Here is a 13,296-nt window from a genome sequence, read left to right on the forward strand (position 1 = left end):
ATCTGGGCTGGTTCATATAAAATACAGTAAAAAGATCTTCACAAAGGCCATTTACCAGCCTGGCAGAACTTGGCATCTTCATGGGAGTGGGGTGGTGTTTATTGGTGAGAGACTTGTCTGAAGGAATAGGAGTGCCAAACAAAGCAGTTACTTGGCTTTCTGGGGCATCAGAATTCATGAGAGCAACACGTCATTGTTCAAACTGAGGGTCAGGAATTATAATCCTCTTTTTGTCCTTGGTGGGCTACTTGTGTGGAGGGTCATATACATTAGCTTGTAGACTCCTGGGTTGGAAAGAAAAATGATGATAGCTGCTTGTTTTACTGGCCCAGTTTTTTTCTGTTGGCGAAAAATCATTACAAGTTGTATTTTCTGAAGACCACAATGTGGTTACATAGACTTAAAAAGAGAAATACCTAAGCCTATATTTAATAAGAAAGTATGAAATACAATGGTAATTTTTATTGCCCTTAACTTTTATAATACATACAGTTTTTCTTTTTGCCTTTATTCTTGTTTGTATAATTGAGTTCCCCTACTGGCAATTAGGTATTTATAGAAAAGGCATATGTTATTGTACCATCTCCCTTTTTTCTTTGCCCCCTGACTTCAGCAACCAGTGTTGTCTTAGATGAGAATGAGCACTATATACTTTTTTCTAGCATTCTGGTATCTTCTGGGGCTTTTTTTCTTTGCCATACCCCCAAGAGAAAGATATAATTATTAATCAGTTTTTATGGGCAGTGGAAAAAAGCAGTCCTGGCTAGCCCTGTGCAATAGAACTCTTTGCATTTATGACAGTGCTGGGACATGCACCATCCAGTGTCATTGCCACTGGCCCCATGTGGTTCTTGTGCACTTGAAATGTGGCTAGTGTGACTGAGGAACTAAATTTTTAGTTTTATTTTGTTTAAATTTATACAGGCATATGTGGCTACTGGCTACTAAATTGGACAGCAGGCAATTGCCACAGAATTCATAGCATTCAATAAGATGATGGGGTAAATGCACTAATCAGTGGGATTCACCATTCCAATGCCTCTTTTCTATATGGAACCAAATGGTACTTAGAGTGATGCAGTGTCATTTTTGATAGATGTTAAAATGATTATCAAAAAAGATGAGAAAAATCCACCTAGAGCATGTATAATTAATAATAGAGACTATTACTTATGCCAGTTGCTTTATCTGCTATACAGATACATCATCCATTATTTTCACAGGTGTCCCAAGTTAGATAATATTTTTTTTCATGTCATGGAAGAGAGGAAACTAAGGTACACCAATTTAAAATAACAGTCTCAAGGTTATACAGCCAGTAAGTGGTGCAGCCAAAGTTTGAACCCTGGTAGGGCTCTTCATTACTGTGTCTCACAATGAATATTTCCTCCATCATCTTTAGAGCATGTGTACATAGTTCTCCAGTCTCGGGTGTAGGGAATGGGGCAGGTGGTGCTAAGAACAGGAGCCTTGGTACCACACTGCCTAATTTGCATCCTGCCTCTACTGCTTATCAATTGTGTAAATTACTTAGCAAATTACTTAGTATTTCTGATCCTCAGCTTAATCCTTTTAATATGGAAATAATAAAGGTACCTACCTCTTAGGGTTGTGGTGAGGGTTAAGTAAGTTAACAGTTCCTGGCACACTGTTTGAATTATACGTATTTGCCATTATCATGATTTTTAATTTGAAAGAGATTTTCATGTATGTTAGGATGTTGATTTTATTTGATATTAATAGATGAAATAGCGATAGGCTTTGGGTGTGCTTCCCCCTCAAAAAAAGTGAGACTCTAATAATTCAGATAATTTAGGAAGAAACATCCTGCTGTTCAGCCACTTTCGTGTTTCCATCACTAGAATTACAAAGTTTCTGTGTCCTCTGGTCCTGCCAGCTCCTCACATTTTTGCTTTTCATGTTATGCCTCCTTTGGTGTCTTTGATTTGTTCTGAATGCTGAGCAGTGACAAATACCAACACAGCTGGAAAGAGCCATAAGATTTGCTTTTCTGTCTTCCAGTGGGGAATTATTGCCATGGATACCAGCATCACAGGGAGACTCGAGCACTCTCTCAGCTTGCCTCCTGAGTCGTCTGACAGCTGTTTCTGGCAAGGCCAATAATGAGCATGCTGCTAGCTTCATATCAAATGAGAGGCTGAGCCACATCTCTTTTTTTTTTTTTTAAACCACAGATGGCCTCTGCCCAAGACACCAGGTATGGCCAGAAAGACTCCTCTGATCAGAACTTTGACTACATGTTCAAACTGCTCATCATTGGCAACAGCAGTGTGGGGAAAACATCTTTTCTGTTCCGTTACGCGGATGACTCCTTCACCTCTGCCTTCGTCAGCACCGTTGGGATCGATTTCAAAGTCAAAACTGTTTTCAAAAATGAAAAGAGAATCAAGCTTCAGATTTGGGTAAGTGGCTTTGAACTGACAGAATTCTTCAGTCTAGGGCATTGAACACGTAAATGTGTGAGGGAAACACTTTCTGCCTTGTTCTGTCCCCATGGGGTCCATAAACCTCCATTTCCAAGTTCTTTGCCACAGAGCATTCTGTTTCAAAGGCAAGGTAGTGACACCTCTATAAAATATGGGGACTGAATTAGACCCTGTTGTCATGTGCTGCTCCTCAAGAGTCTTCAGAAGAAAGAAGATTCAAGTATCTGTTTGTTGTGGTGAGGAACATGCAACCAAAAGTCTGGCTCTGGAGCAGGTCTCTGAATCTCTCCCTACTGCTTTTTAAATCTACAAAATAGGCAGAGTGAATCTAGCCTTTTCAGGTCACAAGAAGCAGCCTGCGCTGGGCATTTTAAAGAAGGTAAATAACCAAATATAGAGAAAGCTTAGGTTTAGTCCCTTCATGAAGCCCCAGATAAAATTTGCAAAGAGTGTGTTTAATCTTCACAGACTTTGTGTTTTCAGTTCTAGGAGTTATGTTTACCCAAACACGTCTAACAGAACAAAACAAATTAAGTAAAATATTTATTTTAAACAGTTTTCCCCTAAGCTTAAGCTTCTCCAGTAAGTTTTGAGACCATGTGTGTAGCAGTCTGCCTTCCCTCAACCACTGCAGAAAATCAGAGATTCCTTAACTAGATAGTTGGGTAAATTTAGGAGAATAGCAAGTGAGAAACAGAAGAAAAAAATGTATGCGGGTAGCAGATTCAAGGTAACATAAGAGATGAAGTAACCAAAAAAAACCTGGTTTTACCAAGAGAGAATTATGCAAACATTTTTATGTACATCACATAATATATAGGTACAAAGGTAGAACATTCTTACAATTAACCTTGGCCCTCTTTTCCTGTTCTGCTGTACCTCTGCCGCTCAAACTGATTTGAGCTCCCAAGAGGTGAGGGTTCTACTTTCTTCTGAGACAATTTCAAGATCTACTCCTTTGGTACTGGTGCCAGGGTCTATCTGTAGAACTGACGATAAGTCTGCCTCCTCAAATATGGGAAGTTTAAAGAAAGACAAATTGCAGGGTAAAGCATTTAAACTTTTTTTTTTTTTTAATAAGAGTCCTCTATTAAGATATTTGTACAAGGAGTTCCCGTCATGGCGCAGTGGTTAACGAATCCGACTAGGAACCATGAGGTTGCGGGTTCGATCCCTGCCCTTGCTCAGTGGGTTAATGATCCAGTGTTGCCATGAGCTGTGGTGTAGGTTGCAGATGCGGCTCGGATCCTGCGTTTCTGTGGCTCTGGTGTAGGCTGGCAGCTACAGCTCCGATTCGACCCCTAGCCTGGGAACCTCCATATGCCGCGGGAGCGGCCCGAGAAATGGCAAAAAGACAAAAAAAAAAAAAAAAAAAAAAAAAGATATTCGTACAAATATATTGGATGTCCTTTAAATACTTAAAGCCCTTAGGAGTAATACTTAAAGATATGCAGATACATGTTCTACTAGGCAGCTTACAATAGATTGTTACTATTTTACTTATTTTAATTCTGGAGTCTTCCAAGTTTTATCAGAACTCAGGCAATAACATAGAAAAGTAGGCCTGGCCCCCTTTGCTATTTTTCTGGTCTCTAAAGCCATTTGTGTTGTGAAGGGTTTCCTCTTTTGATAATTTAGAAATACACAGCCCTGTTTGTGGAGACAGAGAAAGCTATGTTGATTGCTTCACTTTCTCTTCCTTTTTAGTTTTAAGCAACCAGTTGTCATATGGAGATAACTTTCACGTTCAGCCTTAAGAAAGGTCCCTTAACTCTCAAGGGGCTTTGATAAATTAAAAATTTAATTAAGTTGGCAGTCTCATATTGCTCAAATCTATGACCATGTTCGTTCTGCTGTTATCACAGAAGTGCCATTGCTCTGGCTGACAGCTTCTGGTTTCCCTCTCTGCTCTATACCTTAGGGTTATTTAAAGATGGCTGTTGTGATCATTTAGGTAAAACAACAACATGGTGTATAAATTCAGTCCTGTAATCTCTAGCAATTTCTCAATGTAGGTTTTGGCCAGAAGTGTTGTTTAGGGGTACACAATCATCTGTCCTTAATGTAAAAGTGATATACTTCAAATAATATACTTTCTTTGAGACTTATATTCTCATACTTACAAAAATATTTTTTTTAAACCCTTGATGCTTCTACCCAGCCAGAGCTGCTTCCTTTCCCCTTCTTGGACACTTAAGTTTAGTTTTCTGTCCAGGTCTTACTTCGGCAGGAAAGATGCTCTTCTCTCAGCCACACAAAGCCCACCTTAGATCTATGAGCTGCTTCTACTCTGACACCACCCATGCTTCCTCAGGTCCCATAACTTCACTTGGAGGCCTCTGGCATAGAGATCTGTTCAGATTTGTCGCTCATCTTCCATAGCCCACCATTTTCCCAAACTGCCAACTCATGAAACCGCAGTCCAGTCTGGGACCTCATTCCAGGGATGCTTTCTCTCACTCTTTGGACACCCACACTCCATTCAGGGGTCAGCCCCTCGGGAGCCCTTCCCCTAGTGTTCTCCTTGGTCACAGCAGTAGTCTGAGGGCCACTGCTTCCTTTGCAATCAAACAGTCTTATTTCTTCCTCTTAGGAACATTGAGGACTCTTAACTCACCTGTGATTCCTGAGGTGTTAAATGGATTGTATCCTACCATATACCAACTGGTCTACTAGGTTTGAATCTTTCAAAAGAAGTATTTTACAAAGATTTTGTGCTCATTGAATTTATAGTCTTGTGGAAAAACGAAATGAATACTCCTGGGGTAACTACATAGACTTCTGTAAGCAAACACCAAGTTGTGTAAATATGATGCATAGCTAGCATTTACTGAACATATACCTGTGCCAGGCATTATCTATGCTCTACCTCTAATCCCTATAACAACCTAACTTTGTACTTAATATTATTCCTATTTTATCCAAGAAACCTGAAGATGGGGCAACTTAAATAGCTTGTCCAAGATCATACATGATGAGAGGCTGGTTCCAGGCCCGGTCTATTAGATTTTAATGCTTTGGCTTGTTCCTCTTGTTCTTCTTCTCCATTCTGCCCTAATTAAGAAGTCTTCTTGAATGCAGTGGTGTTTTGTGAAGATGGTAATCTTAGATAATGTATCCTGGGCTGTTGAAGAAGATGTTTTTGAAAGTTTGACCATCTCAGTGAATTGCATCATGCAGAGGAAGAGATGATAAGGAGTGACTGGGTGGTAAGCCTACATCTAGGCATTCCTACAATAATTCTAGGGATTCCTTCTTTGTGCTATAATGGAACACTAGAAAATATTTAGTTGAATATAGCTCTTGTTTTTGATGACGTAAACAAATTATTTATTTGGGACTCTATCCTGCACTGATGGTTTGCCATCTTGTATTTTTAACAACCAAGCAATGAACTTTTTTTTTTCCCAGCATATAGTATTTTAGGCACCTATGTGAATGTGTAAGTCATTCATTAAGGTGACACAATTATCTTAGCCTATAGTATGATCTGTTTCTACATACAGCATTTCTGACACCAAATTTGTGGGTTTTCTAGTCCAAGTAGTTCTTCATTTCTATGTAGACACCAACAGGTGTCCTGTAATTAAATACAGTGCTTATACTAACACTTCCTAGGGTTAACACAGGTCCCCCAGGTAAAGGTGTCAGCTCCACAAACCCACCCCTCTCTCTCAGCACCCCCCACACACCCAGTCCCACTTCAGACACTAGACATCTGGGCCACCTGTGCTTCTAACCTTGATGTATTCACCTTGATATATTTGTCAACTGGAAATTCTCCAAATCTCATCCTTCAGGATTTTATGGAGCTCCCATTATGCAGGCATGATTAATTAAATCCTTGTGCATTGATGATTAACTCAGCCTTCAGCCAGTCTCCCCTCCCAGAGGTCAGGGGGATGGGGCTGAATGTTCCAACCTTTTGATCTTGGTTTGTTCTGTGACAATCAGCCTCCATTCTGAAGCTGTCTAGGGGCGCACCAAGAGTTACCTCATTAATGTAAACTCTGGTATCACTGAAAGAGGATTTCGCCTCTGTCACTCAGGAAATTCTAAGAAGCTCTGCTCAAGGATGGAGGGAAAGACCAAATATGTATTTCTTGTTCTATCACAATATCACATTCTATTATATATTTCAAAGGAAGAGAAGCAAAATTGTTAAGTAGTAATGAAAATCATCATGGATTCTGATCTCTCTATTTTAAACTGCACATTAATAGAACTGTTTCAAGGTCAGAAAATGATGATATAGAGAGATTAAGTAAATTGACCTCACTTTACAGTTAGTGCCAAAGCAGAGTCTAGAATCCAAGGCTCCCGCTAGCTACACCAGTCTGATGTCTACTACTCAAGTTCACACTCAAGGTAAGTGCTGTGCTATGATGGTTGTGATAAATATCACACCTGGTTTCCAGTGTTTTCATCAGGCATATGGACATCAAATTTGAAGACAGGTTTCCAGTAGTATTTCTAAAATGTCAGGAAGAAAGAATGTGTGTGTGGGGGAGGGGGAGACTCCCCTGCTTTCCTGCTTGATGAGTTGCTTTTTTGCATGAACTGTACTGGATTACTGGATATTTAACGGTCCACATTCCAAGAAAGCACTTTAACAGCTACTAGAAGCATCAATATTTCTTTCTGGAGATGTTAACACCTTCTCTCTATGGAAGTTCATTATTGCCCTGGAATAAATTTGTTTAGAGAAATATAATCGTTCATTTAGTTAAAAATCATATATTTCTTTTGTATTGTCAATGACACATTGATCCATTGATTTGAGAAAGAATTGGGAGGTTTTATCTGAGCCAAAATTGAGGGTTATAACCCAGGAAAAGCACCTCAGAAAGCTCTGAGAACTGTTCTACTGGTTAGAAATCAAGGTGCATTATATAAGCTTTTTGAGGCAGAGGGCTGTACATCAAATGTCCTATTATTGACAGTTTATGTAATCCAGGACTAAGTCATGCTGATAGGCCCTGTGACCCTTAGAAGATCAAGAAGGAATGTTGTATTTTAAGGAGTTGTCTTGTTGATGCTGGGAGAATAGTTCTCTTTATGGTTAAGCAGGTATTTCTGCCACTGGGGGAGGTTTGGTGGATGCATAATAGAGATGTACTGTGCATGGTGGGGAGGGTGAGAGGGGAGGCCAAAAGGCATAGAAGAATTTTTATGGTAAAATTTTTTGTTGTCTTGCCATAAAATATGAATTTTATGTCACAGTACATTTCTAAATCCCTCTATCCTTCACTGTATTAAAACTTCTTACTGCAATTTTATTTCGTGATCATTTTTATGATTCTCAAGTCAAAACTTTTCAAAATTTTAAAGATTTCAAGTATTAGAGCTGGTTCTTTTGTATGTCTTATTTAATGCTATTAAGAATATATTGGAGAAAAATTTGGTGTAGTTTTTCACTTTAATTACAGAAAAGTATTTCACCACTGGGGTCTATAATATTTTGCATCTAATTTAAAAAGTAGTTGGCCTTGGGAAAGGCTATGTAGAGTGGATTTCTTCTCAGTGAGAAGATTCAAAAAATAATACAGCATCCATGACTAAGAATATTTCTGTTTATTTTCAGTGTCTAGATTACTACCCTAAGAACTTTGGGTTTATAGAAATCAGCAACGTAAAGAGTGCTGGTTATTACTGAAAATAGACTGTGTGGGAGCCAGGTTTGACTGTGTGGTACCCTTGAATAAATGGCAACTTTCTTTGCTTAAAGAAAGCTTATGGATCTCTCTTTTTCTGTTGAGTCTACATCCTTCAAGTCCAAAAAGTAAGGTTGACTTAACTAATGAAAGACTTAGCTTGAAAAAATTCCAGCTTAATTAGAGAATATAGATTTAAAACAGGCAGGGGGACAAGCAGACAGAGGGGATTACTGTTTCCTTAAGAATTAGAATTAGCATTTTAGCATTTTTACATTCTCTTTTCCCTACCTCCATCCTTCACCACCCCTTGTAGTGTCTCTCCTTCCTTCTTTCCAACCCCCCTCTTCCTTCTTCATTTCTGAGTTCCAGCTTGGCTGAGTTAATAGGAAACACATCCTCATTGTGTTCAGAGGTCGGGGCTGTCATGCACAGACGCACATGTCGTGTACTGGACAAGGGCACCAGCCAGAAGTTAAGTGGGGCCACTCTCCAGCCAGAGTGCCACTTGCTGAGCTGCACTTGGCTCCAGGAAGGGGGATACCTTTTCCTTTTCACAAAGGTGCCGTCTATGAGTCAAGCATGTGCTGCTGGTCCACTCACAAACAAAGGAGGTTCTGATTCCTATACAAAAACCATATATGCAGGCAGTAGCTATTGCACCTTCTAATGCAGGAGATGAATGAGTAAACTAAGAGGATACAAGCTCTGCTTCCCCAGCCAAGTCCTGGAGGGAGACAGTATTTTTAAATAGAGGTTTTATTGTTATTTAAGTGTGATGAGGAGACAACTGCCATTGAAATAACTGTTTGTTATGCTTACAGGTTCCAAGAGCAGGACACGTGGGCTGGGAATAAGGGTGCCCTGGGAATGAGGAGACTCACCTGGGTGGGTCAGGAAACAGAAGGAGGGGAGAGGGACCAGAGCCTCTATTGTGGTTTCTGAGTAAGGAATGGGCCAGGCAAGGTAAGCAGGTTTAGGATTGGCTAGTTTGAATAACTTCAGCAGGTCTTGAGGCACAGAGGCTTCCCTAAGTTCAGGTGCCAGGCCCTGAGGTGGCTAGAGCAGAGGGATAGTGGCCCAAGAAGAGGGGTGGCTGTGAGCTCTGTATTGGTTGGTTTGCATTTGAAAAGAGAGTGCCAGTGAGTTATTTACTGTCTCTAAGAATTGACTAACTCTAAAGTACCTCTATACTGTTCTCCGTAGTGGTTGTGCCAGCTTACATTCCCACCAACATTGCAGGAGGGTTCCCTTTTCTCCACAACCCCTCCAGCACTTGTTATTTGTGCACTTATTAATGATGGCCATTCTGACTGGTGTGAGGTGGTATCTCATGGTAGTTTGATTGGCATTTCTCTAATAATCAGGGATGTTGAACATTTTTTTCATGTGGTTGCTGGCCATCTGTATATCTTCCTTGGAGAACGGTGTAGAACTGTGTGGAGGTACCTTAAAAATCTATTCATAGAACCACCATATGACCCAGCAGTCCCACTCTTGGGCATATATCTAGACAAAACTTTCCTTAAAAAAGACACATGCACCTTCATGTTCACTGCAGTACTATGCACAATAGCCAAGACATGGAAACAACCCAAATGTCCATCAACAGACTATTGGATTAGTAAGATGTGGTATATATACACAATGGAATACTACTCAGCCATAAAAAAGAATGACATAATGCCATTTGCAGCAACATGGATGGAACTAGAGACTCTCATTCTGAGTGAAGTAAGTCAGAAAGAGAAAGACAAATGCCATATGATATCACTTATAACTGGAATCTAATATCCAGCACAAATGAACATCTCCTCAGAAAAGAAAATCATAGACTTGGAGAATAGATTTGTGGTTGCTCAGGGGAAGAAGGAGGGAGTGGGAGGGATCAGGAGCTGGGGTTAGCGGATGCAAACTATTGCTCTTGGAATGAATTTACAGTGAGATCCTGCTGTGTATCATTGAGAGCTATGTCTAGATACTTACATCACAACACAACAATGGGAGGAAAAAGTATGTATACATGTATGTGTAACTTTGTCATGCTGTACAGCGGAAAAAAATTAAAAATTAAAAAAGAAAAGAATTGACTAACTCTGATGAAGCAGTCCCTCCAAGGATCTGCAAGGCCCCAGTTGTCAAACTGTCTGAATACAGAAAGTAAAAGGTCTGATTAATACCGAAGGCAGGTTCTTAGAGCCCCAGGGGCGGCTTCTGTCATTGACTCCACTCTGACAAATGCTTGTGATTTCAACCACTCTCATCCCAAGCTCAGTGCATTTCTGGGTCTCACTATTTGGAGACCAGAACATTGAGTCAGGAAAAGATCTTTCAGATTTTCTGACCCAGGTCCACATTTTATGATACAACTGATGAGAATAGCATCAGTTATTGAACCCAGTATTGACCCTCAAGTTAGCACTTTATATTTATATGCATTTTAGCATTTATTTTTTGACACAATATGAAAGAAGGTTGTATTATTATTCCCATTTTATAGATGAGGAGACTGAATCAGAAAGATGAAAGGGTTTCCCTAAGGTCATAGCTAATATATGTCAGAAGCAGGATTCCAACAAGGGCATTGACTCCAAAGCACATGCACTTGACCATGCATATAAATGAGGTCTAGGGAGGCCAAGTGATCTGTGGGAGACCATAATGGGATCTGATCTGTAATCTACGTATCTTAATCCCTTACAGGTACCTTTTCCATGCTAAGTCATTGCTCGATATCTTTCCATATCCCCTTCTCACCTGTTTCAAGAAATTACTTATAGTTACAGAAAGGAATCAGTTGTTTTGCTTACAACTCACTATCTGACAGCATGAGCAGGTTGTAAAGTATATGTTTTGTGTTTAAAACACGTACACCTGCACAGTAGGAGGAATTGGGGCATATTCCACTCACTACCTGCATGTTTCTGGAATGTCTTTTTCCTCCACTGGGGAGCTTGCATAGAAAGAAGAGTGTGTGGAAGGAAGCATCTGAGTCAGTGGAATGAATACTTGCTGAGAAATAGCTCTGTCTGTAATCTTTGCATTCAGTGCTCACTTAGCCTAGTCACCCTGCCCACTGACTTCAGGATGGTGTTCAAACCTTCAAGCCTGTGGCTAAGAAACCAACATGTTCTGCCCAGGCAGGTTCCTGAAACAGCCATGGAAGCTGGTGACAGCTGCCAAGACCATTCCCGGTGCTGTCATTTGCATGCTCTTTTCCTTCCACTGCATTTCTTTTAACTTAGCATCTGCTTTTCCTGGGGGATTGAGAAAGGCAAGATTTAGTTTCAGTCCCGAGGAAGCTGATACTCTGCGTGAAATGTCAAGATGCATGAAAACTTTCTCTCTGTTAGGCAGCCCGAAGCAGCATCCCCACTGTGTTTAAACCATTCTTCTCAGCATTGACGAAATACAAAGGATGGTTCAGACCTTGTTCCTGGCCTAAGAGAGCTTACCAGGAAAATAAACATGGAAGAAAGGATCATCCCATGGATTAATAAGTGTGTGCCAGCAAGAGGTAGAGTGGCCCCAGCAGTGCAGGCAGGGACTTGGGTCTGACCATCAGGGTTCAAAAACTGACCTGGATCTCCCTAGCTACTTGGCCTCAAGCCCTGGCTTCCCTGAGCTTTGATTTACCTATTTATGAAACAAAAGAAAACAACACCTACCCTTTAGCTGCTAAGTATTTGCTATAATAAGTACTTATACCCAATTCAATACTAGGTACAAAACTTAGAATAAATGTAAGTTTTCTTCTTTTCTAAATAGTATACCAACCTTCAGACCTTTCTACCCAATCAGTAATCTAATCAAGCCACATATTTGTTGGGTGCCTCCTATGTGCCTGGCACTGTCCTAGGTACTGGGAATACAATAGTGAAGGGTGCACAAGGTTGGCCATTGGGAGCCAACCATCTGGATGCGGGCCAGCTGAGGAAGGGAGAATACACCTGTGGTGATAAATTCCCAAGAGGCAAGAGCACAGGACACACAAGAAGGAGGCCTAACTCAGTCTTGAGGACTCTGGGAAAGCCTTCTGAGATCATCTGTGTCTAAACCAAGAACTGAAAAATGAGAAGGAATTATTCATTCATTCATTCACTCACTTAATCAGCATTTATTGAGTTTTTACCATGTGCCAGACACAGTGAAGGAATTTGTGATTCAAAGTGAATGACCCAAAAACATAGAATTGTGATAGTGCTATGGAGAAATAATCAGAACAGTCTGATAAATGCAAAACAGTATCAGAAGAGAGAAAGAATATTTTTGTGTAGTGATCAAGGCAGGTTTATGTGAGATAACTGAGCTGAAACACAGAGGACAGTTAGCCAGCTATTGAGGAATGGGATGAACTTTCTCTCTCTCAAAAAAGTGAAAGTTTTTTAAAAATGAGTTTTTGTTTTCTGATTTTTTTCCCCCACCATAGCTTTATATAGAGCATTATTGTCAACTGTTTGTTTTTCAAATCCTGACCCTCCTCCCATTTGGCCTCCATTTGAGCAAGCGTGGATCTAGATTATTAAAGCCTGAAGCTTTCACAGTTTGGCAACTGCCTTTATGGAATGAGATATTAAAATACCTTACTTTTGCAAAAGTAGCCTGAAGCAGCTGAATACATTTCTGGACCCCCCTTGAAGGAACCTAAAGTTTATTCCTCAATCAGCTTCATGGCAATTCACCTCTGCATTTGCAGAAAATTTACCTGCCTGTCTGAAGAGCCTGAAGGACACGTGGCTATGAAGAGGCAGTTACAAATGAGTTCAGAAGAGAAATGCAGAGTGTGAGTGTGCAGGCAAAGGCGTGTTGAGACTGTGGGAGAGATAGGAGCAGGCACTGGGGCAGGAGACTGGATTCCTGGGGCAAATGTCTTAATCTCTGTAGGCATCAGTTATCTGATCTTGAAAAGGAAGGGGATGGTCTCAACAAAACAAAAATAAAACTGACATTGAGTGATTGCTAATGTGCCAGTTGTTAACGAAAATTATTAAGTCTTCTAATCCTCATCAAAAACCTATGAGGTAGATACACTTCTTATCTTCAGTTCGCAGATAAGGAAACTGAGGCACAGCACTTGTGAATAACTTGCCCAGGGTCACATAGCTAACGCATAGGTAGCCGATCTGAGTGGGAGCCCTTTAGTCTTGGAGCCTTTTCTCTTAACTTCCTTTCTCTAGAAGTGCTACTTTGAGGAA

The 13,296-nt window shown here is 40.4% G+C and overlaps 1 protein-coding gene across 2 annotated transcripts in view; it reads left to right on the forward strand.

Annotated features, from left to right (window-relative positions):
• The window catches only part of RAB3C (RAB3C, member RAS oncogene family), a 317,653-nt gene that overhangs the window by 23,549 nt on the left and 280,808 nt on the right, over window positions 1-13,296 (forward strand). For both annotated transcript variants that reach the window (XM_003359779.5, XM_003483830.4), the window contains exon 2: window positions 2,196-2,423. In XM_003359779.5, the coding sequence (XP_003359827.2) occupies window positions 2,196-2,423 (228 nt within the window). The remainder of the gene's footprint in view (window positions 1-2,195; window positions 2,424-13,296) is intronic.

The sequence above is a fragment of the Sus scrofa genome, chromosome 16, assembly GCF_000003025.6.
Source record: "Sus scrofa isolate TJ Tabasco breed Duroc chromosome 16, Sscrofa11.1, whole genome shotgun sequence".
Lineage (NCBI taxonomy): Eukaryota > Metazoa > Chordata > Mammalia > Artiodactyla > Suidae > Sus > Sus scrofa.